General features: G+C 41.1%; 1 protein-coding gene across 1 annotated transcript in view; it reads left to right on the forward strand.

Moving 5' to 3' along the window:
* The window catches only part of LOC124131255 (prosaposin-like), a 45,267-nt gene extending 18,061 nt beyond the window's left edge, over positions 1–27,206 (forward strand). Inside the window, exons 7-19 of the mRNA XM_048400830.1 lie at positions 386–484; positions 1,041–1,103; positions 4,337–4,396; positions 5,760–5,960; positions 7,966–8,131; positions 9,480–9,583; positions 12,922–13,102; positions 13,536–13,651; positions 19,781–19,961; positions 22,118–22,269; positions 22,789–22,869; positions 23,782–23,916; positions 25,107–27,206. Coding sequence (XP_048256787.1) covers positions 386–484; positions 1,041–1,103; positions 4,337–4,396; positions 5,760–5,960; positions 7,966–8,131; positions 9,480–9,583; positions 12,922–13,102; positions 13,536–13,651; positions 19,781–19,961; positions 22,118–22,269; positions 22,789–22,869; positions 23,782–23,916; positions 25,107–25,142 — 1,575 coding nt within the window. The 3' untranslated portion in view covers positions 25,143–27,206. The remainder of the gene's footprint in view (positions 1–385; positions 485–1,040; positions 1,104–4,336; positions 4,397–5,759; positions 5,961–7,965; positions 8,132–9,479; positions 9,584–12,921; positions 13,103–13,535; positions 13,652–19,780; positions 19,962–22,117; positions 22,270–22,788; positions 22,870–23,781; positions 23,917–25,106) is intronic.
* The last annotated feature ends 447 nt before the right edge of the window (positions 27,207–27,653 follow it).

The raw sequence follows: 27,653 nt of genomic DNA on the forward strand, positions 1-27,653 counted from the left end.
TGAAACCTTTACTAAGGATTTCTGATGGGAAGGGCTATGGCATGAAAAAATTTTGTGCTGTGAAACCACACTAAAGGCATGTCAGTGCACAGTAGCTACTTGTCAGAAACAGTAACTAAACTTAGGATTGGGTGGGTAATATGGATTCCCTGTTTTAATTTCTTAAGTCTGTATTTTTTGTTAATGGACATTTCCAGGCTGTAATCAAAATTAAATACTGTTTAAAGTGGCACTGAGCCAACCCACTCACTCACAGGAGGATCTAGGTGTCTAATTACGTTAAGGTCCTTTGATCCTTGTAATGTAGCCAGACATAGGGCACGTAACTTATTCACTCACTCACTCTCACTCCAGTCTGAACCTAACCGTCTTTTCTTGTCATCAGCATGCAGCACAGAAGCCAGTGTCCAGTGCATTTGAGTGTGACCTCTGCAAGCAGGTGGTCACTAAGCTGAGAGCCATGGACAGGGACCAGACAACACAGGTCAGTGAACATGCGGTCACTTGCTCAGTTTGGGGGGTAATTCAGTCGTATTACATTTTCAGAGTAGGTTTTGTTTGTTTTGTTGTTTAACTCCGCACTCAGCAATATTCCAGCTATATGACGATGGTCTGTAAATGATTAAATCTGGATCAGACAATCCAGTGATCGACATCATGAGCATCGATCCACGCAATTGGGATCAATGACATGCATCATCAGCCAAGTCAGTGAGCCTGACCACCTGATTCTGTTAGTCGCCTCTTACGACAAGCATAGTCGCCTTTTACAGCAAGTATGGGTTGCTGAAGACCTATTCTATTACAAATCTTAAAGGGTCTTCAGAGTAGGTCCCAAATATACTGTATTTGTAACAGCCGACATTGACGGCTGGCTAGGCTCGGTGACTTGGCTGATTGCCTGACAGTATACTCTTGGTATTGAATGATGCTCATGCTTTCACTCACTGGATTATCTGGTCTAGAGTTGATTGTGATGATGATGATGATGATGATGATGATATTGATATTGATATTGATGATGATGATGTGTGTTCCAGACTGAGCTGAAACAGTTTGTTGAAGATAATATCTGCCCATACCTCGGTACTGCTCAAAAACAGGTTGGTAATATTCAGCTTGGGAGGCCAGCAATGGATAAATGTAGCCTGTCTAGCATGTGGGACGGCCCTTTTGTCTGAGAACATTCAACTTCAGTATGTCAGTGTATTTATATCTCCATTCTATCAGTAGTAAGGTAACTCCCCAGTGTGATGACTTGACCACAGAATATAACAAGCAATCTGCAACAGGTAGACACAGAAGAGAAAACCTAGATCTGACAATTGTATGAGAGGAAGAGTCTGGGGTGATACTTCACCTGGAACTTGTGACAACATCTTTCAGGAAGATAATAAGTATGGGTGATCTGGAATATCAGTTTGTCATTTAAAGAATCACTGGTTTGACGTGTTCGCAAGCGATGCAAGTGTCAGCTGACCTGCACAATAGCATGTTGTAACAACCATATGTCTTTACTGTGCATGTACGTGCAGATACCCCCTTCTTGTCCATGTTGCAATTTCTGGCTGGTGTTAAACACTATCATAAGGAAACAGCAAGAAAGTTGATCAAATAATAAATACCATTTCTTTACTATACTACACAGAAATGTTAAGGACAACCCAATTCTTTCATATTACTATAGTTGATCTGTCATGCCAGATTAATTGTAATGTGAGAGAATCGGGTGGTCGTGTCATGCCAGATTGATTGTAATGTGAGAGAATCGGGTGGTCGTGTCATGCCAGATTAATTGTAATGTGAAAGAATCGGATGGTCGTGTCATGCCAGATTAATTGTAATGTGAAAGAATCGGATGGTCGTGTCATGCCAGATTAATTGTAATGTGAAAGAATCGGGTGGTCGTGTCATGCCAGATTAATTGTAATGTGAAAGAATCGGATGGTCGTGTCATGCCAGATTATTTGTAATGTGAGAGAATCGGATGGTCGTGTCATGCCAGATTAATTGTAATGTGAAAGAATCGGGTGGTCGTGTCATGCCAGATTGATTGTAATGTGAGAGAATCGGGTGGTCGTGTCATGCCAGATTATTTGTAATGTGAGAGAATCGGGTGGTCGTGTCATGTCAGATTAGTTGTAATGTGAAAGAATCGGGTGGTCGTGTCATGCCAGATTGATTGTAATGTGAGAGAATCGGGTGGTCGTGTCATGCCAGATTAATTGTAATGTGAGAGAATCGGGTGGTCGTGTCATGCCAGATTAATTGTAATGTGAGAGAATCGGGTGGTCGTGTCATGTCAGATTAGTTGTAATGTGAAAGAATCGGATGGTCGTGTCATGCCAGATTGATTGTAATGTCAGAGAATCGGGTGGTCGTGTCATGCCAGATTAATTGTAATGTCAGAGAATCGGGTGGTCGTGTCATGCCAGATTATTTGTAATGTGAGAGAATCGGGTGGTCCTGTCATGTCAGATTAATTGTAATGTGAGAGAATCGGATGGTCGTGTCATGCCAGATTATTTGTAATGTGAGAGAATCGGATGGTCGTGTCATGCCAGATTAATTGTAATGTGAAAGAATCGGGTGGTCGTGTCATGCCAGATTGATTGTAATGTGAGAGAATCGGATGGTCGTGTCATGCCAGATTATTTGTAATGTGAGAGAATCGGGTGGTCGTGTCATGTCAGATTAGTTGTAATGTGAAAGAATCGGGTGGTCGTGTCATGCCAGATTGATTGTAATGTGAGAGAATCGGGTGGTCGTGTCATGCCAGATTAATTGTAATGTCAGAGAATCGGGTGGTCGTGTCATGCCAGATTAATTGTAATGTGAGAGAATCGGGTGGTCGTGTCATGCCAGATTGATTGTAATGTGAGAGAATCGGGTGGTCCTGTCATGTCAGATTAATTGTAATGTGAAAGAATCGGGTGGTCGTGTCATGCCAGATTGATTGTAATGTGAGAGAATCGGGTGGTCGTGTCATGCCAGATTAATTGTAATGTGAGAGAATCGGATGGTCCTGTCATGGCAGATTAATTGTAATGTGAAAGAATCGGGTGGTCGTGTCATGCCAGATTGATTGTAATGTGAGAGAATCGGGTGGTCGTGTCATGCCAGATTAATTGTAATGTCAGAGAATCGGGTGGTCGTGTCATGCCAGATTAATTGTAATGTGAGAGAATCGGGTGGTCGTGTCATGTCAGATTAGTTGTAATGTGAAAGAATCGGGTGGTCGTGTCATGCCAGATTGATTGTAATGTGAGAGAATCGGGTGGTCGTGTCATGCCAGATTAATTGTAATGTCAGAGAATCGGGTGGTCCTGTCATGCCAGATTATTTGTAATGTGAGAGAATCGGGTGGTCGTGTCATGTCAGATTAGTTGTAATGTGAAAGAATCGGGTGGTCGTGTCATGCCAGATTGATTGTAATGTGAGAGAATTGGGTGGTCGTGTCATGCCAGATTAATTGTAATGTGAGAGAATCGGGTGGTCGTGTCATGCCAGATTAATTGTAATGTGAGAGAATCGGGTGGTCCTGTCATGCCAGATTAGTTGTAATGTGAGAGAATCGGATGGTCCTGTCATGTCAGATTAATTGTAATGTGAGAGAACCGGATGGTCGTGTCATGTCAGATTAATTGTAATGTGAAAGAATTGGGTGGTCCTGTCATGTCAGATTAATTGTAATGTGAAAGAATTGGGTGGTCCTGTCATGTCAGATTAATTATAATGTGAAAGAATCGGGTGGTCGTGTCATGCCAGATTAATTGTAATGTGAAAGAATTGGGTGGTCGTGTCATGTCAGATTAATTGTTATGTGAAAGAATTGGGTGGTCGTGTCATGTCAGATTTATTATAATGTGAAAGGATTGTGTGGTCCTGTCATGCCAGATTAATTGTAATGTGAGAGAATCGGGTGGTCCTGTCATGTCAGATTTATTATAATGTGAAAGGATTGTGTGGTCCTGTCATGCCAGATTAATTGTAATGTGAAAGAATTGGGTGGTCCTGTCATGTCAGATTAATTGTAATGTGAAAGAATTGGGTGGTCCTGTCATGTCAGATTAATTATAATGTGAAAGGATTGGGTGGTCCTGTCATGCCAGATTACTTGTAATGTGAAAGAATTGGGTGGTCGTGTCATGCTAAATTAATTGTAATGTGAAAGAATTGGGTGGTCCTTAACTTATATTGAGTGGTATATATCCTTTATCATGGTCAAGGCGACATTAGATGATCAAAGATCACTGTGACTTCAGCCGAAAGTGTTATGAAACAAAACAGTTTCCCCTTTCATCATAATTGCAGCATTTTCTTCCTTTTCTTCCAGTGTGTCCAGGACGTGGAGACGTATGCTGCCATCCTGTTTCAGCTGTTAGCAAATGAGCTGGTAAGGATGTCACCTTGTGTATGCATCATAATTAGGGTCAGACATGGTTCTTCATGTACTGATTGGTAAAATAATAACATTTCATAATTTTTGTTTGATCTTCAAAAAGCCATGGTCATATGGTTCTATGTGTGCTTGTTAACCCAGTCTTCTAGTTGCAAAATTGTTTTGGGTGAATACATAAATTTCCATAATTATAAAATAGTAATAAAAATAAATCCTTTTTAGATTACTTTTTTCCCAAGTTTCAGTTACTTAAGGGTCATTTGAGCTGTAACGTATTGCCAAGAAATAGTTTCTTTTGTAGATACATCAGAAAGATTGTTAGTTATTCAAAGGAATATAAATTAACATGAGCAGTATCAACTGAATATGTCTAAAAATCCATAGTTACTGCTGTATAGGTTTCATTTGTTTGTTGTTTAATGCTCACTGGGCAATATTCCAGCTGCATGACGGCTGTCTGTAAAGGTATTTAAGTGAGATAAGGAAAATATTATTCCTTGTCTTGTCTTGTCTGCCTTCACATATCTTGCTTGCCAGTGCCTTGACTTAAGAACCTCCTGATATTGATTAGGTACTTTTATATGTTTTGTTTGTTTGTTTAACGCCGCACTCAGCAATATTTCAGCTATATGATGGCGGCCTGTAAATAATCGAGTCTGAACCAGACAATCCAGTAATTGATATCATGAGCATCGATCCACGCAATTGGTATACGATGACATGAATCAACCAAGTCAGCAAGCCTGACCACCCGATCCCGTTAGTCGCCTCTTACGACAAGCATAGTCCCTTTTGACAGCAAGCATGGGTTGCTGAAGATCTATTCTATCCCTGATCTTCACGGGTCACTTTTACATGTACTTGTGTTAGAGTATCAAATTAAGGTTACAGTTTCATTTGATGTCTATAAGATAAGAGATGGAGTTGTCACACACATGAAATGAGTGATTCACGTTCAACAGTAATATGAGGGAATATACACTAATATGGGAAGATCAAATGCAGATCATAGACACAAGCTGTTGACGCAGGTGTGGTGCTGACACCAGTAAGACCAATCTTGATTTCTAGCAGGTGGATTCTTGAAGATCCAAGGGACATAACTCTTCAAATCAAATTTTTGAAAGTTTGGCAATAAAGTATTTTTATTTTGTTCATTAATTATTTGCTTATAATGTGTGTGTGTGTATATGTCTTTATAAACACTTCCCTTAGGGCAGTCTTTGCTTTTTTGTATCAGGGGCTTCGGAAAAGAAAATTGATAATGAAAACGAAAAAATGTACAAAATTAAAGAAGTATGTTGTATCCATGTTATGATGTGCATAGACTGAAGACACACTTATTTATTTATGGTAGGACCCCACAGTTGTGTGTGAGTATCTGAAGCTGTGTACACAAGCCAAGATTGTGCCCATGACCCGTATTGGATTGACTTCCCACCAAACAAAGGTCAAGGTCATGGAAACCCATAAAAACATCAAGGTCAGCGTTGAATGCACTATTTGTGAATTTGCGTTGACTGAAGTGGATCAAATTCTTGGGAACAATAGGAGTCAGGTAAAGAAATATTTCCTTAGGTTAAAAAAATAAGCCTTGGTTCTCAGGCACCGCCCGCATCATTAAGTTTGCCGCATGTTTCGTTTTTATTTCCATTTTTAAAAATATATGAAAAATCGTTAAATATCCTCCAAAGTCCAAAGGTAGTCAAATACTGTATTTCAGTACTTTACTCATCAAAGAATACATTTATGTAGGCCTTTCCCAGGTTGATTGTATACAACTGTTTATTTTTTTGCATAACTATTTTATTTGGTTACATACTAGTTTGAACAACCACAAAAAAACAGAAAAAAAGACACCACCCAACCGCACTATATTTTCAAAAGCCATTGCCTGAAAACCAATTCTTTTATTTTTTTAAGCCCAATGTTGCTTGTTCTTATAGATTTACCTTCCTGAAGGACCTTGTTATTCTTTCAAAGATGTCTTGTGTTGAATGATTGAATATAGATGTCATGCATGCATAACTCTATGTGAATCATGCACAAAAGTGCTGTAAATGTATTGTTACTTGCCATGCACAGTCAAGTCCTGTTAATCCGACATGGTAGGTCGCATATGATTATGTCGGATTAACGAGTATGTCGGATAAACGAAATTAAGTTGTATCAGCCTTGATGATTGAAAATCGGACAACTTCACGATGGATAACGATACAAACACGTAATAAAAAAATGAAAAATGAAATATTCATATTGTTATGTTACATTGTTTGCGGAATATGTTTTCTAATCATGCAAACTCTAAAGCGTAACAAAACTACGGTTACGGGCTGTATTTTAAAAAGCATAGTCTGGATTGGAAGTCGCCATTTTGAAACTAGTGCTGCAAAGCTCAAGAAAGTTGCTTTCTAAGTGGCTAATGTCGACTGTTAGTCATTTCATTGTTCGATCAAAGTTTGCGAAAGGTTGTCTAACGTGACCTGTAAGGGAATGTCTTCAGCGGTAGCGAGAACATGTATCTGATTTTAATAATATTGATGTAATCTAAGCATGTGATTAATTTCTTAAAGCATTATTTGTTTATTGTTAAGCAAGTTTATTGTCTCACTTCTCGTCTCACTTCAAAACATGGGGCTGTGTACTCGTTGGCACATGGCCACAGAGCATGCTGATCACTGTGTTTGATTAACGAGACTGATTAATAAGTGATTCGTTGCAAGTTAGATCTGTCAGAGTGCGAGACTGTCGGATTAACGGGCCTAAATAGCACTGATTTAATCGGTTCCCATCGTTAGTGTCTGATAAAGGCGCATGTTGGATTAACAGGTGTCGGATTAATGAGACTTGACTGTATATCTGTTGTGAGCTGATGCAACATTGGACCCACTTGGCAGGGGTGTGGAAAATCAATGGCAGATTTGTCTGATTCGTACTTGAGATTGCTGGACAACAAAGAAAGTCAGCTTCAGTTGTCTGTGCTGACTTTGCAGACCTTAAGGTCAATTTCCAAAAAATATTCAGAACAAGTACTAAATATGGCTTTGTAAAGTGTAAAGTACTGCCAATATGACCTATCCAACGGATGGCATTGCTATTTTTATTTCCGTACTTCTTATTTCTGATTTTGATCAGGTCTAACACACTCTCTCTGAATGGTTATTCCAAGCATGACATAGCCAAATGTGCAACATATTGTAAAAAGTCATCACAGATTGTACTGGCTGGCCGCTGCACAAAGCATATGGCTTTCATTTGATTACATGTACCAAAGAAGACTTTGAATACCCACTGAGAATCTGTGAATGAATACTCACTGGCTGTAAACATTATTGATTGTTGCACATTGGTACCTCAGACTGGTTAATATGTGGATACAAACTTCCCCTCGAATACGAAACTACCCTCTTTGATTTGGGAATGACTTTACGGCAGCCATCTTGGTTTGCTCAAGGCTTGCAGTTGAGTGGCAACCTGTGAGAGTGCAGGAGGTGTATTGTGTTGGCTGATGAGTACTGAATACAAGTGTATATGGAGAACCTGTATCTGTCTGTTTTAACAAGGCGGCAGTGGAGGCGGCCCTGGACAAGGTGTGTGACTTGTTGCCATCCACCATCAGTCAAGAATGTGTCAACTTCGTCAACACGTATGGTGCCGCCGTCATCAAACTGCTCATCCAGAACTTGAAGCCGGATGAAATCTGCAAGTCAATTGGCTTGTGTGCTCAGGGTAGGAAAACATCATGTTCCATATAGATGAGTTCAGATTCTATTAGATCTATAAGCTATTGTTATCCCCCGACATACAATGTGGTGGGGTGATATAGTCAATGCTTCGTCTGTCTGTCCTTCTATCCATCCGTAGTCATTTCGTTTTTGGAGCTCCCAAACTCTTTTATATTTTTCAACAAAAATTGGAAATGATATCAAACAGGTCCTGAAGTGCCTTTTACTATTTACAGATTTTTAGTATTGAACCCAACTAAAAAAACGTTGAATATCTTTCAACAAAACTTGGCAGATATATCAAACAGGTCCTGAAGTGGTGCCTTTTGCTATTTGGGGAGTTTTAGCATGTCTATTTTTCTTGATTTCCATGGAAACATTTTGGACTTGGTCTCTAAAGGTTGGGGGTAGGTGTCATTTCTGTAGCACAACTTTACAACTGTGAGAGAATTTTCATCCAAACTTGGTACATGTATTAACCAAGGCCTGAAGTGATGCCTTTTGCTATTTAGGAATTTTAACAAAAAATATTTTTTCCTGTTTCCATGGCAACAAGTTTGACTCTGTTCAAAGTGATGTGTTTGTCTGGACCATATATCTAAACCTAATAGGTGTTTTTTCTTGAAACTGTGCACACACAAAAACCAGGTTATCAAATGGTGCCCTTTGCTATTTAGGAATTTTTAGATTTTATGTATTTCACTTTCAATGGCAACAAGTTTGATTTTGATTGACATAGAAATACAAAGTTCTGAATCCCAATTCCATAGTATTGTCTTTATAGCTCAAAAACTACTCTTGTATATGGACAGACAGATTAGAAATTCTCTCATCAAGTTGGACTTTAGATGATTCGCTCTTTCAAACTTGTTGGGGCCGGGGGATTTGTCATCTTCTGATGACTCTTGTTACCTCATTTGAAGTGATATGAATTGGGTATTTGGTGGCCACAATGGCTGCAACACATGTCAAGCATGGATTGTGAAGTCTGGCTTTATGGATTCTGTCACTATGATTCAGACAAAATTAATTTCAATTAATAAAGTAGTTTCAGGACGCTAGTTTCTTCGCCATGTTTTCATTACATTAATAATATTGCAATTTGAATTTTATCATTTTCATGAAAACGTTGACGTCGAGTCTCTCTCCGAAACTTAATATTGAACATTTGCGTATATATCTTCATGCACAGATCCAGAGAGAACAGAGGATTCATGGGTGTGCTCCCATGTATTTAAGCATGCTTAACACATCCATTTGGAAATTTGATAGTGATCTGGTATGGTTGAATTTAGTGTATAATCATGTGGTGATATATTTTCAACTGAACGCGACTGATCTTTCTTTCACAGGAGTGAAGTCTGTCAAGCCTAAAGTTGGTGCTGATGTAGGCTGTATCATCTGTGAGTTTGTCATGACCACCGTGGATTCTCTCATCACAGCAAACAGTTCACAAGTAGGTTGTATGTCTGTACCTACAGATCAGTCTCTTAAAATCAGATCTTTTACACCAATAGGATACCTATCTGTGTGAAGTAGAAGGTGGCATCAGGTGAACTTTCCAATCAGAAGATCCTCATCAAGGCTTCGTAATTCCTTGTATCAGTGAGCAAAGCTTTCAGAGAATGATCTGTATCTCATAAACAAATATATTGGGGCAATATGAAGGCAAATTAATAATGCTGTACTGATATATAGTTGTGGATGTTTTATACATCACGTCATTTCCAAACGCTGCTGTGATATTGCTGGAATATTGCTAAAAGAAGCGTAAAACCATACTCACTCATTTCTGAATGCCAGTCATCTACATCCCAAATGGTATGCTATCAAGGGAATATTTGTATTTTGTGAGTTTTTTTTATTTAGAAAATAGAGAAATGAATATTTGACACTTTTTAATGGATAGCTACTTCTTGCTCCTTCATCAGGTGAATGCTGAGTAAGTGCATAGAGTAGTATATCTATGTCATGATGTATGCACAACACAAGGTGGGATGAATGTACAAAGATAACAATATAATGACGAAACCAAAGACATAGACATAGGATTAAGGTACAACGATAACAATATAATGACGAAACCAAAGACAAAGACATAGGATTAAGGTACAACGATAACAATATAATGACGAAACCAAAGACATAGGATTAAGGTACAAAGATAACAATATAATGACAAAACCAAAGACATAGACATAGGATTTAGGTACAAAGATAACAATATAATGACAAAACCAAAGACATAGACATAGGATTTAGGTACAAAGATAACAATATAATGACGAAACCAAAGACATAGGATGAAGGTACAAAGATAACAATATAATGACGAAACCAAAGACATAGACATAGGATTAAGGTACAACGATAACAATATAATGACGAAACCAAAGACATAGACATAGGATTAAGGTACAAAGATAACAATATAATGACGAAACCAAAGACATAGACATAGGATTAAGGTACAAAGATAACAATATAATGACGAAAACAAAGACATAGACATAGGATTAAGGTACAAAGATAACAATATAATGACGAAACCAAAGACATAGACATAGGACTAAGGTACAAAGATAACAATATAATGACGAAACCAAAGACATAGGATTAAGGTACAAAGATAACAATATAATGACGAAACCAAAGACATAGACATAGGATTAAGGTACAAAGGTAACAACATAATGACAAAACCAAAGACATAGGATTAAGGTACAAAGGTAACAACATAATGGCGAAACCAAAGACATAGACATAGGATTAAGGTACAACGATAACAATATAATGACAAAACCAATGACATAGACATAGGATTAAGGTACAACGATAACAATATAATGACGAAACCAAAGACATAGACATAGGATTAAGGTACAAAGATAACAATATAATGACAAAACCAATGACATAGACATAGGATTAAGGTACAAAGATAACAATATAATGACGAACCAAAGACATAGACATAGGATTAAGGTACAACGATAACAATATAAGACGAAACCAAAGACATAGACATAGGATTAAGGTACAACGATAACAATATAATGACAAAACCAAAGACATAGACATAGGATTAAGGTACAGCGATAACAATATAATGACGAAACCAAAGACATAGACATAGGATTAAGGTACAAAGATAACAATGTGATGACGAAACCAAAGACATAGGATTAAGGTACAAAGATATCAATATAATGACGAACCAAAGACATAGACATAGGATGAAGGTACAAAGATAACAATATAATGACGAACCAAAGACATAGACATAGGATGAAGGTACAAAGATAACAATATAATGACGAAACCAATGACATAGACATAGGATTAAGGTACAATGATAACAATATAATGACAAAACCAAAGACATAGACATAGGATTAAGGTACAACGATAACAATATAATGACGAAACCAAAGACATAGACATAGGATTAAGGTACAACGATAACAATATAATGACGAAACCATAGACATAGGATTAAGGTACAAAGATAACAATATAATGACAAAACCAAAGACATAGACATAGGATTAAGGTACAAAGATAACAATATAATGACGTAACCAATGACATAGACATAGGATTAAGGTACAAAGATAACAATATAATGACGAAACCAATGACATAGACATAGGATTAAGGTACAAAGATAACAATATAATGACGAAACCAATGACATAGACATAGGATTAAGGTACAAAGATAGCAATATAATGACAAAACCAAAGACATAGACATAGGATTAAGGTACAACGATAACAATATAATGACAGAAGAGGGGATAGGATTTAGATAACATTATGATGAATCCAACGAGATTAACAGGAGAGGATTATTTAAGTACACTGGAGGTGTAGTAGTGACACAGAGCTGGCTTGTGACACAAGCAATAAGGCAATCAAGATGTCCATTTATGGTAGATGATGTGGTAAAGGCACAGTGGAGTACACACTGGGTAGGTAGATACCCTGGTCTCTGTTAACGGCAAGGAAATATGGTGGACAGGATTATTCTCAGTAGTGTAACAATCTAATGCAGGTCTTTGGAAGGCAAATAGAAGTGATACACATAAAGAAGAGAATATATAAATGTCCTGTCTTTGTAACTGAGCACCTTATGACCTTATCATGTGTTTCCCTGCCCATCACTATACTTTGTGACCCGTAAAGATCCGGGTAGGAATAGGTCTTCAGCAACCCATGATTGCCGTAAAAGGCGACAACGCTTATCGTAAGAGGCGACTAACGGGATTGGGTAGTCAGCTTCGCTGACTTGGTTGATACATGTCATCAATCTCAATTTAGTGTATCAATGCTCATGATGTCAATCACTGGATTGTCTGGTCTAGTCTTGATTATTTACAGACCCGTCATATAGCTGGAATATTGCTGAGTGCGGCGTTAAACAACAAACCAACCAACTAGTTACACTTTGTGGTACCTAAAAAACCCATAAAACCAATTAGAATAAGGCAATTAGAAGTGATGCACTAAGGGAAAAGAATTTATTGATGTACATGCACGTCGCTATATAAGTGCAATAATCTCGACGTTAAAACCCAATTTCACCTCACCTTATTATGAGGAACACAACGTTTCGGACTATATGCTTACTCCTTCATCAACTGATGGAGTGGGCATGTACTCTGAAACGTTGTGTTCCTCATAATAATGAAGCTGACATCCATATATTCTCTTCCTTAATCTATTGCAGTTCAATAACAATAGTAGAACCCATCTCTGCTCCGAAGTCTTTAGTATTGACTTCCTGTTACAGGCCGAGGTTGAAGCAGCGCTGGAGAAGGTGTGCACTCTGCTCCCAGCAACCATCAGCGCCGAGTGTAGCCAGTTTGTCCAGGAGTATGGTCCAGCTGTCATCAACTTACTGGTCAATAAACTTGACCCCAAAAGTGTCTGCAAGACCCTGCGTCTGTGTACAAGCAGCAAGGTCGCTGAAGGTCAGTATACCAGCCTGGCGTTGTTCAGGACGCAGTTGTCTACATGGCGCCATGTGTCTGGGAATCTGTAGGTGTTTGAGGTCTTCTTTTGCTTGGAACTGTATTGGGAGGATCCCCATCATCTCTGGTGCCACAATTCGTTGTGCAGAGTTGCAGAAACTCATGCCAGAGACATCATGCCAGAGTGTGGGTTTGAATCCCAGTTTGCCCCGATTATGTTTCTAGGTTTGTCAGATTCATACCCATGCTTGTGGGTTTCACCAATGTGGTAAATGTCTAAGGCCTGCATCAAGTAAGACGGACATGCTGTGATATAGCGGAAATACTGTTCAAGGCTTCATTGAGGCCCAACTTCATCAATCCCTCATTCACTATTCATGATTCCCCAAATCTAATTTCCCCCCTAATCTCAGAAATATGTGCATCATTGCAGTCTCAAAGAGCCCATCGATGAAACCAAAGACCAAGGCATCAGCAGGCCATGAATGTGTCATTTGTGAGTTCATTATGCGTGAACTGGACATTATCCTAGGGAACAACAGGACTCAGGTAAGTCCCTTACGCATCAATATTGACTGTATCCAGTATGTTATCTCACCTTGTAAGTGGTCTGAATTGTGTCCGTTACCTTAGATATAGGGATATCATCGTTCATCACGGTATCAATGTATTAGTACTTTTGTAATGTTGGTACTGTATCAATACAAACGTGTGTCTGTATCAGTACAAACAAAATGAATACTAATAATAAATAATTCACTGCCACAGAATCATTTATATATACTGTGTCCCCCCCCACCCCACCCCTTCCCCTCTGATGTGAGTATTGTGTCCCCCCTCTGATGTGATTATTGTCCCCCCTCTGATGTGAGTATTGTGTCCCCCCTCTGATGTGATTATTGTCCCCCCTCTGATGTGAGTATTGTGTCCCCTCTGATGTGAGTATTATGTCCCCTCTTATGTGAGTATTGTGTCCCCTCTGATGTGAGTATTGTGTCCCCCCTCTGATGTGAGAATTGTGTCCCCCCTCTGATGTGAGTATTCTGCCCCCCTCTGATGTGAGTATTGTGTCCCCCTCTGATGTGAGTATTGTGTCCCCTCTGATGTGAGTATTGTGTCCCCCCTCCAATGTGAATATTGTGTCCCAGCTGATGTGAGTATTGTGCCCCCTTCTGATGTGAGTATTGTGTCCCCCTCTGATGTGAGTATTGTGTCCCCTCTGATGTGAGTATTGTGTCCCCTCTGATGTGAGTATTGTGTCCCCTCTGATGTGAGTATTGTCACCCATCTGATGTGAGTATTGTGTCCCCCTCTGATGTGAGTATTGTGTCCCCTTCTGATGTGAGAATTGTGTCTCCCCTCTGATGTGAGTATTGTGCCCCCCTCTGATGTGAGTATTGTGTCCCCCTCTGATGTGAGTATTGTGTCCCCTCTGATGTGAGTATTGTGTCTCCTCTGATGTGAGTATTGTGTCCCCCCTCTGATGTGAGTATTGTGTCCCCTCTGATGTGAGTATTGTGTCCCCTCTGATGTGAGTATTGTGTCCCCCCTCTGATGTGAGAATTGTGTCTCCCCTCTGATGTGAGTATTGTGCCCCCCTCTGATGTGAGTATTGTGTCCCCCTCTGATGTGAGTATTGTGTCCCCTCTGATGTGAGTATTGTGTCCCCCTCTGATGTGAGTATTGTGTCCTCCTCTGATGTGAGTATTGTGTCCCCCCTCTGATGTGAGTATTGTGTCCCCCTCTGATGTGAGTATTGTGTCCCCCTCTGATGTGAGTATTGTGTCCCCCCTCTGATGTGAGTATTGTGTCCCCTCTGATGTGAGTATTGTGCCCCCTCTGATGTGAGTATTGTGTCCCCCCTCTGATGTGAGAATTGTGTCCCCCCTCTGATGTGAGTATTGTGCCCCCCTCTGATGTGAGTATTGTGTCCCCCCTCTGATGTGAGTATTGTGTTCCCCCCTCTCTGATGTGAGTATTGTGTCACCCCTCTGATGTGAGTATTGTGTCCCCCCTCTGATGTGAGTATTGTGTCTCCTCTGATGTGAGTATTGTGTCCCCCCCTCTGATGTGAGTATTGTGTCCCCTCTGATGTGAGTATTGTGTCCCCTCTGATGTGAGTATTGTGTCCCCTCTGATGTGAGTATTGTGTCTCCTCTGATGTGAGTATTGTGCCCCCCTCTGATGTGAGTATTGTGCCCCCCTCTGATGTGAGTATTGTGTCCCCCTCTGATGTGAGTATTGTGTCCCCCTCTGATGTGAGTATTGTGCCCCCCTGTGATGTGAGTATTGTGTTCCCCCCTCTCTGATGTGAGTATTGTGTCCCCCCTCTGATGTGAGTATTGTGTCCCCTCTGATGTGAGTATTGTGTCCCCCTCTGATGTGAGTATTGTGTCCCCCCTCTGATGTGAGTATTGTGTTCCCCCCCCTCTGATGTGAGTATTGTGTCCCCCCTCTGATGTGAGTATTGTGTCCCCTCTGATGTGAGTATTGTGCCCCCCTCTGATGTGAGTATTGTGCCCCCCTCTGATGTGAGTATTGTGTCCCCCTCTGATGTGAGTATTGTGTCTCCTCTGATGTGAGTATTGTGCCCCCCTCTGATGTGAGTATTGTGTCCCCCCTCTCTGATGTGAGTATTGTGTCACCCCTCTGATGTGAGTATTGTGCCCCCCCCCTCTGATGTGAGTATTGTGCCCCCCTCTGATGTGAGTATTGTGTCCCCCCTCTGATGTGAGTATTGTGTCACCCCTCTGATGTGAGTATTGTGCCCCCCCCCTCTGATGTGAGTATTGTGTCCCCCCCCCTCTGATGTGAGTATTGTGTCTCCTCTGATGTGAGTATTGTGTCTCCTCTGATGTGAGTATTGTGTCCCCTCTGATGTGAGTATTGTGCCCCCCCCCTCTGATGTGAGTATTGTGCCCCCCCCCTCTGATGTGAGTATTGTGCCCCCCTCTGATGTGAGTATTGTGTCCCCCTCTGATGTGAGTATTGTGTCTCCTCTGATGTGAGTATTGTGCCCCCCTCTGATGTGAGTATTGTGTCCCCCCTCTCTGATGTGAGTATTGTGTCACCCCTCTGATGTGAGTATTGTGCCCCCCCCCTCTGATGTGAGTATTGTGCCCCCCTCTGATGTGAGTATTGTGTCCCCCTCTGATGTGAGTATTGTGTCCCCTCTGATGTGAGTATTGTGTCCCCCTCTGATGTGAGTATTGTGTCCCCTCTGATGTGAGTATTGTGCCCCCCCCCTCTGATGTGAGTATTGTGTCCCCCCTCTCTGATGTGAGTATTGTGTCCCCTCTGATGTGAGTATTGTGTCCCCCCTCTCTGATGTGAGTATTGTGTCCCCTCTGATGTGAGTATTGTGTCCCCTCTGATGTGAGTATTGTGTCCCCTCTGATGTGAGTATTGTGTCTCCTCTGATGTGAGTATTGTGCCCCCCTCTGATGTGAGTATTGTGTCCCCCTCTGATGTGAGTATTGTGCCCCCCTCTGATGTGAGTATTGTGTCCCCCTCTGATGTGAGTATTGTGTTCCCCCCTCTCTGATGTGAGTATTGTGTCCCCCTCTGATGTGAGTATTGTGTCCCCTCTGATGTGAGTATTGTGTCCCCTCTGATGTGAGTATTGTGTCCCCCTCTGATGTGAGTATTGTGCCCCCCTCTGATGTGAGTATTGTGTTCCCCCCTCTCTGATGTGAGTATTGTGTCCCCCTCTGATGTGAGTATTGTGTCCCCTCTGATGTGAGTATTGTGTCCCCCCTCTGATTTGAGTATTGTGCCCCCCTCTGATGTGAGTATTGTGTCCCCTCTGATGTGAGTATTGTGCCCCCCTCTGATGTGAGTATTGTGTCTCCTCTGATGTGAGTATTGTGCCCCCCTCTGATGTGAGTATTGTGTCCCCCCTCTGATGTGAGTATTGTGTCCCCCCTCTGATGTGAGAATTGTGTCCCCCCTCTGATGTGAGTATTGTGTCCCCCTCTGATGTGAGTATTGTGTCCCCTCTGATGTGAGTATTGTGTCCCCTCTGATGTGAGTATTGTGTCCTCCTCTGATGTGAGTATTGTGTCCCCCCTCTGATGTGAGTATTGTGTCCCCCTCTGATGTGAGTATTGTGCCCCCCTCTGATGTGAGTATTGTGTCTCCTCTGATGTGAGTATTGTGCCCCCCTCTGATGTGAGTATTGTGTCCCCTCTGATGTGAGTATTGTGCCCCCCTCTGATGTGAGTATTGTGTCCCCTCTGATGTGAGAATTGTGTCCCCCCTCTGATGTGAGTATTGTGTCCCCTCTGATGTGAGTATTGTGCCCCCCTCTGATGTGAGTATTGTGCCCCCTCTGATGTGAGTATTGTGTCCCCCCTCTGATGTGAGTATTGTGTCCCCCTCTGATGTGAGTATTGTGCCCCCCTCTGATGTGAGTATTGTGTCTCCTCTGATGTGAGTATTGTGCCCCCCTCTGATGTGAGTATTGTGTCCCCTCTGATGTGAGTATTGTGCCCCCCTCTGATGTGAGTATTGTGTCCCCTCTGATGTGAGTATTGTGTCCCCTCTGATGTGAGTATTGTGTCCTCCTCTGATGTGAGTATTGTGTCCCCCCTCTGATGTGAGTATTGTGTCCCCCTCTGATGTGAGTATTGTGCCCCCCTCTGATGTGAGTATTGTGTCTCCTCTGATGTGAGTATTGTGCCCCCCTCTGATGTGAGTATTGTGTCCCCTCTGATGTGAGTATTGTGCCCCCCTCTGATGTGAGTATTGTGTCCCCTCTGATGTGAGAATTGTGTCCCCCCTCTGATGTGAGTATTGTGTCCCCCCTCTGATGTGAGTATTGTGTCCCCTCTGATGTGAGTATTGTGCCCCCCTCTGATGTGAGTATTGTGTCCCCTCTGATGTGAGTATTGTGTCCCCCTCTGATGTGAGTATTGTGTCCCCCCTCTGATGTGAGTATTGTGTCCCCCCTCTGATGTGAGTATTGTGTCCCCTCTGATGTGAGTATTGTGTCCCCCCTCTGATGTGAGTATTGTGTCCCCTCTGATGTGAGTATTGTGTCCCCTCTGATGTGAGTATTGTGTCCCCTCTGATGTGAGTATTGTGTCTCCTCTGATGTGAGTATTGTGCCCCCCTCTGATGTGAGTATTGTGTCCCCCTCTGATGTGAGTATTGTGCCCCCCTCTGATGTGAGTATTGTGTCCCCCTCTGATGTGAGTATTGTGTTCCCCCCTCTCTGATGTGAGTATTGTGTCCCCCTCTGATGTGAGTATTGTGTCCCCTCTGATGTGAGTATTGTGTCCCCTCTGATGTGAGTATTGTGTCCCCCTCTGATGTGAGTATTGTGCCCCCCTCTGATGTGAGTATTGTGTTCCCCCCTCTCTGATGTGAGTATTGTGTCCCCCTCTGATGTGAGTATTGTGTCCCCTCTGATGTGAGTATTGTGTCCCCCCTCTGATTTGAGTATTGTGCCCCCCTCTGATGTGAGTATTGTGTCCCCTCTGATGTGAGTATTGTGCCCCCCTCTGATGTGAGTATTGTGTCCCCCCTCTGATGTGAGTATTGTGTCCCCCCTCTGATGTGAGAATTGTGTCCCCCCTCTGATGTGAGTATTGTGTCCCCCTCTGATGTGAGTATTGTGTCCCCTCTGATGTGAGTATTGTGTCCCCTCTGATGTGAGTATTGTGTCCTCCTCTGATGTGAGTATTGTGTCCCCCCTCTGATGTGAGTATTGTGTCCCCCTCTGATGTGAGTATTGTGCCCCCCTCTGATGTGAGTATTGTGTCTCCTCTGATGTGAGTATTGTGCCCCCCTCTGATGTGAGTATTGTGTCCCCTCTGATGTGAGTATTGTGCCCCCCTCTGATGTGAGTATTGTGTCCCCTCTGATGTGAGAATTGTGTCCCCCCTCTGATGTGAGTATTGTGTCCCCTCTGATGTGAGTATTGTGCCCCCCTCTGATGTGAGTATTGTGCCCCCTCTGATGTGAGTATTGTGTCCCCCCTCTGATGTGAGTATTGTGTCCCCCTCTGATGTGAGTATTGTGCCCCCCTCTGATGTGAGTATTGTGTCTCCTCTGATGTGAGTATTGTGCCCCCCTCTGATGTGAGTATTGTGTCCCCTCTGATGTGAGTATTGTGCCCCCCTCTGATGTGAGTATTGTGTCCCCTCTGATGTGAGTATTGTGTCCCCTCTGATGTGAGTATTGTGTCCTCCTCTGATGTGAGTATTGTGTCCCCCCTCTGATGTGAGTATTGTGTCCCCCTCTGATGTGAGTATTGTGCCCCCCTCTGATGTGAGTATTGTGTCTCCTCTGATGTGAGTATTGTGCCCCCCTCTGATGTGAGTATTGTGTCCCCTCTGATGTGAGTATTGTGCCCCCCTCTGATGTGAGTATTGTGTCCCCTCTGATGTGAGAATTGTGTCCCCCCTCTGATGTGAGTATTGTGTCCCCCCTCTGATGTGAGTATTGTGTCCCCTCTGATGTGAGTATTGTGCCCCCCTCTGATGTGAGTATTGTGTCCCCTCTGATGTGAGTATTGTGTCCCCCTCTGATGTGAGTATTGTGTCCCCCCTCTGATGTGAGTATTGTGTCCCCCCTCTGATGTGAGTATTGTGTCCCCTCTGATGTGAGTATTGTGTCCCCCCTCTGATGTGAGTATTGTGTCCCCTCTGATGTGAGTATTGTGTCCCCCTCTAGGCTGCTGTTGAGGCTGCCCTGGATAAGGTGTGTGACCTTCTGCCAAGTACCATCCAACAAGAGTGCACCGACATTGTCAACACATACGGCCCAGCCATCATTCAGCTCCTTGTCCAGGAACTTGATGCAGATGAAGTCTGCCAAGCCCTTCGTTTTTGCACACGGAACAGCAACAAAAAAGGTGGGTTGTGTTTTTATTAATGTTTACTGGGTATGTGTTCCCTTCTGAATCTTTTTTTCTATTGAAGGGCGAAAAAACAAAATGAAGTCCTCAGTTTGGTTTCAGTTAAAGTGAAAACACAGATGATGTAATTTGATGTGATATGGGCTGTGATATTGCTGTCTGATTTATTTATATGGGTTGTGATATTGTGGACGGGATTATTTATATGGGTTGTGATATTGCTGACAGAACTATTTATATGGGTTGTGATATTGCTGACAATTATTTATATGGGTTGTGATATTGCTGACTGGATTATTTATATGGGTTGTGATATTGCTGACAGAACTATTTATATGGGTTGTGATATCGCTGACTGGATTATTTATATGGGTTGTGATATTGCTGACTGGATTATTTATATGGGTTGTGATATTGCTGACAGAACTATTTATATGGGTTGTGATATCGCTGACTGGATTATTTATATGGGTTGTGATATTGCTGACAGAACTATTTATATGGGTTGTGATATTGCTGACAATTATTTATATGGGTTGTGATATTGCTGACAGAATTATTTATATGGGTTGTGATATTGCTGACTGGATTATTTATATGGGTTGTGATATTGCTGACAGAACTATTTATATGGGTTGTGATATTGCTGACTGGATTATTTATATGGGTTGTGATATTGCTGACTGGATTATTTATATGGGTTGTGATATTGCTGACTGGATTATTTATATGGATTGTGATATTGCTGACTGGATTATTTATATGGGTTGTGATATTGCTGACTGGATTATTTATATGGTTTGTGATATTACCGACGGAATTATTTATATGGGTTGTGATATTGCTGACGGAATTATTTATATGGGTTGTGATATTGCTGACTGGATTACTTATATGGGTTGTGATATTGCTGACTGGATTATTTATATGGGTTGTGATATTGCTGACTGGATTATTTATATGGGTTGTGATATTGCTGACTGGATTATTTATATGGGTTGTGATATTACCGACGGAATTATTTATATGGGTTGTGATATTGCTGATAGAATTATTTATATGGGTTGTGATATTGCTGACGGAATTATTTTTATGGATTGTGATATTGCTGACTGGATTCTTTATATGGGTTGTGATATCGCTGACAGAACTATTTATATGGGTTGTGATATTACCGACGGAATTATTTATATGGGTTGTGATATTGCTGACTGGATTCTTTATATGGGTTGTGATATTGCTGACAGAACTATTTATATGGGTTGTGATATTACCGACGGAATTATTTATATGGGTTGTGATATTGCTGACGGAATTATTTATATGGATTGTGATATTGCTGACTGGATTCTTTATATGGGTTGTGATATCGCTGACAGAACTATTTATATGGGTTGTGATATTACCGACGGAATTATTTATATGGGTTGTGATATTGCTGACTGGATTATTTATATGGGTTGTGATATTGCTGACTGGATTCTTTATATGGGTTGTGATATTGCTGACTGGATTCTTTATATGGGTTGTGATATTGCTGACTGGATTCTTTATATGGGTTGTGATATTGCTGACTGGATTCTTTATATGGGTTGTGATATTGCTGACTGGATTCTTTATATGGGTTGTGATATTGCTGACTGGATTCTTTATATGGGTTGTGATATTGCTGACTGGATTCTTTATATTGGTTGTGATATTGCTGACTGGATTCTTTATATTGGTTGTGATATTGCTGACTTGATTATTTATATGGGTTGTGATATTGCTGACGGAACTATTTATATGGGTAACCCGTGAAGTCCCTTAAGCAACCATGCTTCTTGTAAGAGGCGACTGACAGGATCGTGTGGTCAGGCTCGCTGACTTGGTTGATGGATGTCATGGTATCCCAATTGCGTGGATCGATGCTCATGATGTCAATCACTGGATTGTCTTGTCCAGACTCGATTATTTACAGATCGCCTTTATATAAATGGAATATTGCTGAGTGTGGCTTTAGACAACATAAAAAAATAAAATTATATGGGTTGCGATATTGCTGGAATGTTGCTGACTGGCATTCAACAGCATTAGCTACATCACTGTGACATGTGTACCTGTAATCCAGCCTTCAGTGTGATATCAACAATAATGGCATCTCTCTCCTCTAGCGCCCCTGAAGGTGAACAACGAGGTGTGTGACCTGTGTGTGACCGTGATGAACTACGCTGATGAACTGCTGAAGGAGAATGCCACAGTGCAGGATGTCGAGATGGTCTTGGACAAAGTCTGCAACTTTCTGTCTGCTCAGATGACAAACCAGGTGTGTTCTTGTGACATACTCAGATGCCAAACTGGATGTGTACTTTTGGATCAGTATTAACATGATGACTTTGGTTCAACAAGTACTTTTAGCCCCGTGAAGATCCGGGTAAAAAATAGGTCTTCAGCAACCCATGCTTGCCGTAAAAAGCGACCATGGTTGTCGTAAGAGGCGACTAACGGGATCGGGTGGTCAGGCTCGCTGACTTGGTTGATGCATGTCATCGTATCCCAATTGCGTGGATCGATGCTCGTGATGTCATTCACTGGATTGTCTTGCCAGACTCAATTATTTACAGTCTGCCATCATATAGCTGGAGTATTGCTGAGTGCGGCGTTAAACAACAAACAAACTATCAGCAAGTACTTTTCAGGTTTCAGACTGTTGTTTCCTGTTCGAAGGACGTGAGAAGTCTGACAGCTCTATATAGATTATTTAAAGTTCACATAGTCTTGATTTGGAGTCAGAACATGTACTCATGGGTATTGTGCTACTTAACTGTTTCTGTTTTGGTTTCAGTGTTTGGCTTTCGTTGACCAGTACGCACCACTTGTCCTTGACCTTCTTGCCAGTGACCTTGATCCCAAGCAAATCTGCCAGGTGAGACAGATGATAAGAAGCAAAGAAGTGTAGTGTCATGTTTATTGGTCTTTTTGTCATGTTTATGTGGTAGTTTGTTACGATTTTGTAAAAACGTAATTAATTGAACTTCATTCTGTCATTACTAAACAGTGATTTTATAGTATTTGATTGGCTGACCAATGTTGTGAGCTTGTATGTTTCTATAATCCAAAATAAACAGAATACACCCACTATCGGAATACTGTTTCCTGATTGACTGGACATAGAATTTGTAGGGCTGAAATTTTGTGGGGATGTTTGGTACTATAATTTCAATATTGAATTCAAAGTGCTTTTCCTCCCACTGTTAACATCATCTCCTCAGAAACCACTGAACCCATGAAGCACCACAGCAGCCATTTATGTCCATTACTCCGTCATTTTTGTTCATTATTTAATGACCCGTGAAGATCCGGGGTAGAAAAGGTCTTCAGCAACCCATGCTTGCCATAAAAGGTGACTATGCTTGTCGTAAGAGGCGACTAACGGGATCGGGTTGTCAGGCTTGCTGACATGGCCATCGTTTCCCAATTACGTAGATTGATGCTCATGATGTCAATCACTGGATTGTCTGATCCAGACTCGATTATTTACAATCTGCCATCATAGAGCTGGAATATTGCTGAGTGTGGAGTTAAACAACAACAACAATCATTATTTTATTTAAGTTGGTACCTGTGTAGTTGGTAATGGGCCTCAGCATTTTTGTTATGCTTTTGTCCCTGGTATTTATACAGAAAAAAATTGAATAGCAATGCTGACCACAACTGTTTTATGTGGCCGTCTATGTTGACATTGTAGGATGTTGACTACATATGCCAGTGAGGTACAGTGCCGTGGCACTATCTTAACTTTTGACACTGTTCCTAAGCCTTGTGTTGTGTCCGCCAGACCATCAGCCTGTGTCCAGCCAGTCGGGGCATCCACACCAAGCTCCACTTCCAGAGCAAGCTGCTGGGGAAGGAGAAGTGTTCCTTTGGACCAAGCTTCTGGTGTGCCAACAAAGACAATGCCATGAAGTGCAACGTGAGTACTTGGATATGCAAGGAAGTGTAACGTGAGTACTTGGATATGCAAGGAAGTGCAACGTGAGTACTTGGATATGCAAGGAAGTGTAACGTGAGTACTTGGATATGCAAGGAAGTGCAACATGAGTACTTGGATATGCAAGGAAGTGTAACGTGAGTACTTGGATATGCAAGGAAGTGCAACGTGAGTACTTGGATATGCAAGGAAGTGTAACGTGAGTACTTGGATATGCAAGGAAGTGCAACGTGAGTACTTGGATATGCAAGGAAGTGTAACGTGAGTACTTGGATATGCAAGGAAGTGCGATGTGAGTACTTGGATATGCAAGGAAGTGTAACGTGAGTACTTGGATATGCAAGGAAGTGCAACGTGAGTACTTGGATATGCAAGGAAGTGTAACTTGAGTACTTGGATACGTGAGTACTTGGATATGCAAGGAAATGTAATGTGAGTACTTGGATATGCAAGGTAGTGTAATGTGAGTACTTGGATATGCAAGGAAGTGTAACGTGAGTACTTGGATATGCAAGGAAGTGTAACGTGAGTACTTGGATATGCAAGGAAGTGTAACTTGAGTACTTGGATACGTGAGTACTTGGATATGCAAGGAAATGTAATGTGAGTACTTGGATATGCAAGGTAGTGTAATGTGAGTACTTGGATATGCAAGGAAGTGTAACGTAAGTACTTGGATATGCTAGGAAGTGTAACTTGAGCACTTGGATATGCAAGGAAGTGTAACGAGAGTACTTGGATATGCAAGGAAGTGTAACATGAGTACTTGGATATGCAAGGAAATGTAATGTGAGTACTTGGATATGCAAGGAAGTGTAACGTAAGTACTTGGATATGCTAGGAAGTGTAACTTGAGTACTTGGATATGCAAGGAAATGTAACGTAAGTACTTGGATATGCAAGGAAGTGTAATGTGAGTACTTGGATATGCAAGGAAGTGCGATGTGAGTACTTGGATATGGAAGGAAGTGCAACGTGAGTACTTGGATATGCAAGGAAGTGTAACGAGTACTTTGATATGCAAGGAATTGTAACTTGAGTACTTAGATATATTCACTCACTTACTTACCCACCATCCTCCCACCCCCCATCTCACCATCCTCCCACCCTCCATCTCACTCACTCACTCACTCACTCACTCACTCACTCACTCTTCTTTCCTTGTCTTCCAGGCCATGGAGCACTGCCAGAAACACGTGTGGAACTAGACACAAGCCAGGATCGGGAACACCAGGAAAATCCAAACCCAAGCTCACAAGAATTAACACACTTAAATACTCGGTTCATTTTGTCCTTAAGTATTGCTAGCCATAGGATGCTATTAACAGTTGTTCCCGAGGACCTGCTGACACTGGATAGACACGTACTGTTACTTTACATTAAGTTCTAGACCTTCCTTGTATCAGTCTCATCAATGTTTGGGTGAGATAAGTCGTTTAGTCTTCACACATTTAGGTGATCTCAGCCATTCTTTATTTAAATTATGCTTAAAAATATTTAGCAGTTTACACTAAATAGAATCTTGACATGAGTTTGGGTACATCTTTATTTCTGTTTTTGTCTTGATATAACTTCAGGTTTGTAGCGAAAAATTGTCATGCCGATTGGGTTATGAAGATTATATTTTTATGAGGTTTAAGTTAAATGGGGTTGTTGACAAGAGTGGAAAAAATTTATTTTCTGTTAAGGTTTGTATATAGTTGATAAATTGTTGTGTTATTCCATATTCAGTGATATAATATTTAACAAAATGAATTGATATGAAACTATACATGGATCTATATGATATCTTCTTTGGTGCATTAATTTGATATGATATTTTTAGATATGTACTTCCCGGTAATAAGAATTATTGAACTTAGAAATAACTTCAAGGAGTAGGATGTTATGTGAACATTATGCAAAAACATTTTTTTTTAAATTGAAGGTTGTACACAATACTAAGTTCGCAATTTGAAACTGTACATATTGCTGCTATAATTGAACTATTTTTGTATCCACAAGTATTGTTGTTAATTTATGTTACTTTAATGGTCTACAAACTTTGTGCCTTTACTGGCGTGGGAACATCAACCATAAAAGCAAGCATTGATCACATTTCGAAAGATTTCTTTAATTTTAAGAAAACAAAGGCAGGAAGTGAACATTTTTGGCTATGGTTAAAGAATATGAAGAAAACCATCCTGCTTCGTCTCATTTTCCAGAGATGAAATGACAGCATGTTAGTCATTTACATCGACAGGGAACACCGAGATCACTATCGTACAGATTTTATTTGCCACCCTCCAAGAGAAATATCATGTTTAAGTCTGTGTGAGTATACACTCTTATCTGTTGTACATAATCTTAAAATGAAATAAAGTGGATAGTTTGCCCATACTTTATTGACCTTATCCAAATATATACTACTCAAAACAAGTTCAAGAACACCCATGCCAGGACAGATTGACGATAGTCATGTGAAGAAATCAAGTGTTTCCTAACTTCTTTTGAGTGGTATTGTTCTTTAACTGAATATGCACTTAGATTGGTAACATTTTGAAAGATGAGAAGTGCATGTCTGTCATGATAGGCCTACCTAATATGCTTGGATTACAGGTCGGGGACCATGTGGACAAACCATCCTGTTATAGGAGGTCATTGGTGTGTTGTCATTGTATCGTGTATACATTATTTTGTCTTTCTTGGTACATTTATATAATTTTCCATTTAAGGTATTGAGATTGCATTTGGAGACCTGAACATTGCAGTTACATGTCCACATTAGGAGAGAGTATGATTTTGAAATAATTGTAATAAGGAGCAATTAATAAAATTAAGAATTGTTTCATATGTTGGAATATCTCATGTGTATCATAAGTACATTCTCCACATTTTATTATTAAGTTTATACCTGTGCATAAATGTTGGTGCAAAAAAGATAGCGACAGTTATTTATTACTTTTAGAGTTTTAGGTTTATGGATCACAACTTGTTTACTGTGAAGGAGCCATTGTTTCAGCTGAGTGTAATTCTTGGTACAGAATCAGCATGGAGAGTGTGTAACATTGTGACAGCTGATGGTGGAAGCAAGGCTGACGGTTCATTCAGTTTGCCTTGTTATTACTTGTGAAAGAGAAGTTGCAGTCATTTACAATGAACAAGTTTTCATAAACCTCCTGAATGTCATTGTAGATCCAAATAAATTATACTTAGATGTGAACATCAAAGTTTTGTAAGTCATGAGCAAAATGTTTTCCCATTCTTTTCAATAAAAAAACATTCTTTCATAAGTCTTTTGTTGTTTATTTTATGACTTGCCTGCCTTATTTCCCACAGCCTCCATCAGCTCAGTTATCTGGTTAGTTTCCTTGTCTCCATTATTCCCCCTCTTCTCCGTTGTCCCCCCTCGTCTCCGTTATCCCCCCATGTCTCCATTATCCCCCTTGTCTCCGTTATTGCCCCTCTTCTCCGTTATCCCCCATTGTCTCTTTTATTGCCCTTCGTCTCCGTTATCACCCTTGTCTCCGTTATTTCCCCTTATCTCCGTTATTTCCCCTTATCTCCGTTATCGCCCCTCGTCTCTGTTATCCCCCCTTGTCTCTGTTATCCCCCCTTGTCTCTGTTATCCCCCCTTGTCTCTGTTATCCCCTCTTGTCACCGTTATTGCCCCTCATCTCCGTTGTCCCCCCTTGTCTCCTTTATTCCCCCTTGTCTCTGTTATCCCCTCTTGTCACCGT

The sequence above is a fragment of the Haliotis rufescens genome, unplaced genomic scaffold (genome assembly GCF_023055435.1).
Source record: "Haliotis rufescens isolate VD_foot unplaced genomic scaffold, xgHalRufe1.0.p SCAF_20, whole genome shotgun sequence".
NCBI classification, from domain to species: domain Eukaryota; kingdom Metazoa; phylum Mollusca; class Gastropoda; order Lepetellida; family Haliotidae; genus Haliotis; species Haliotis rufescens.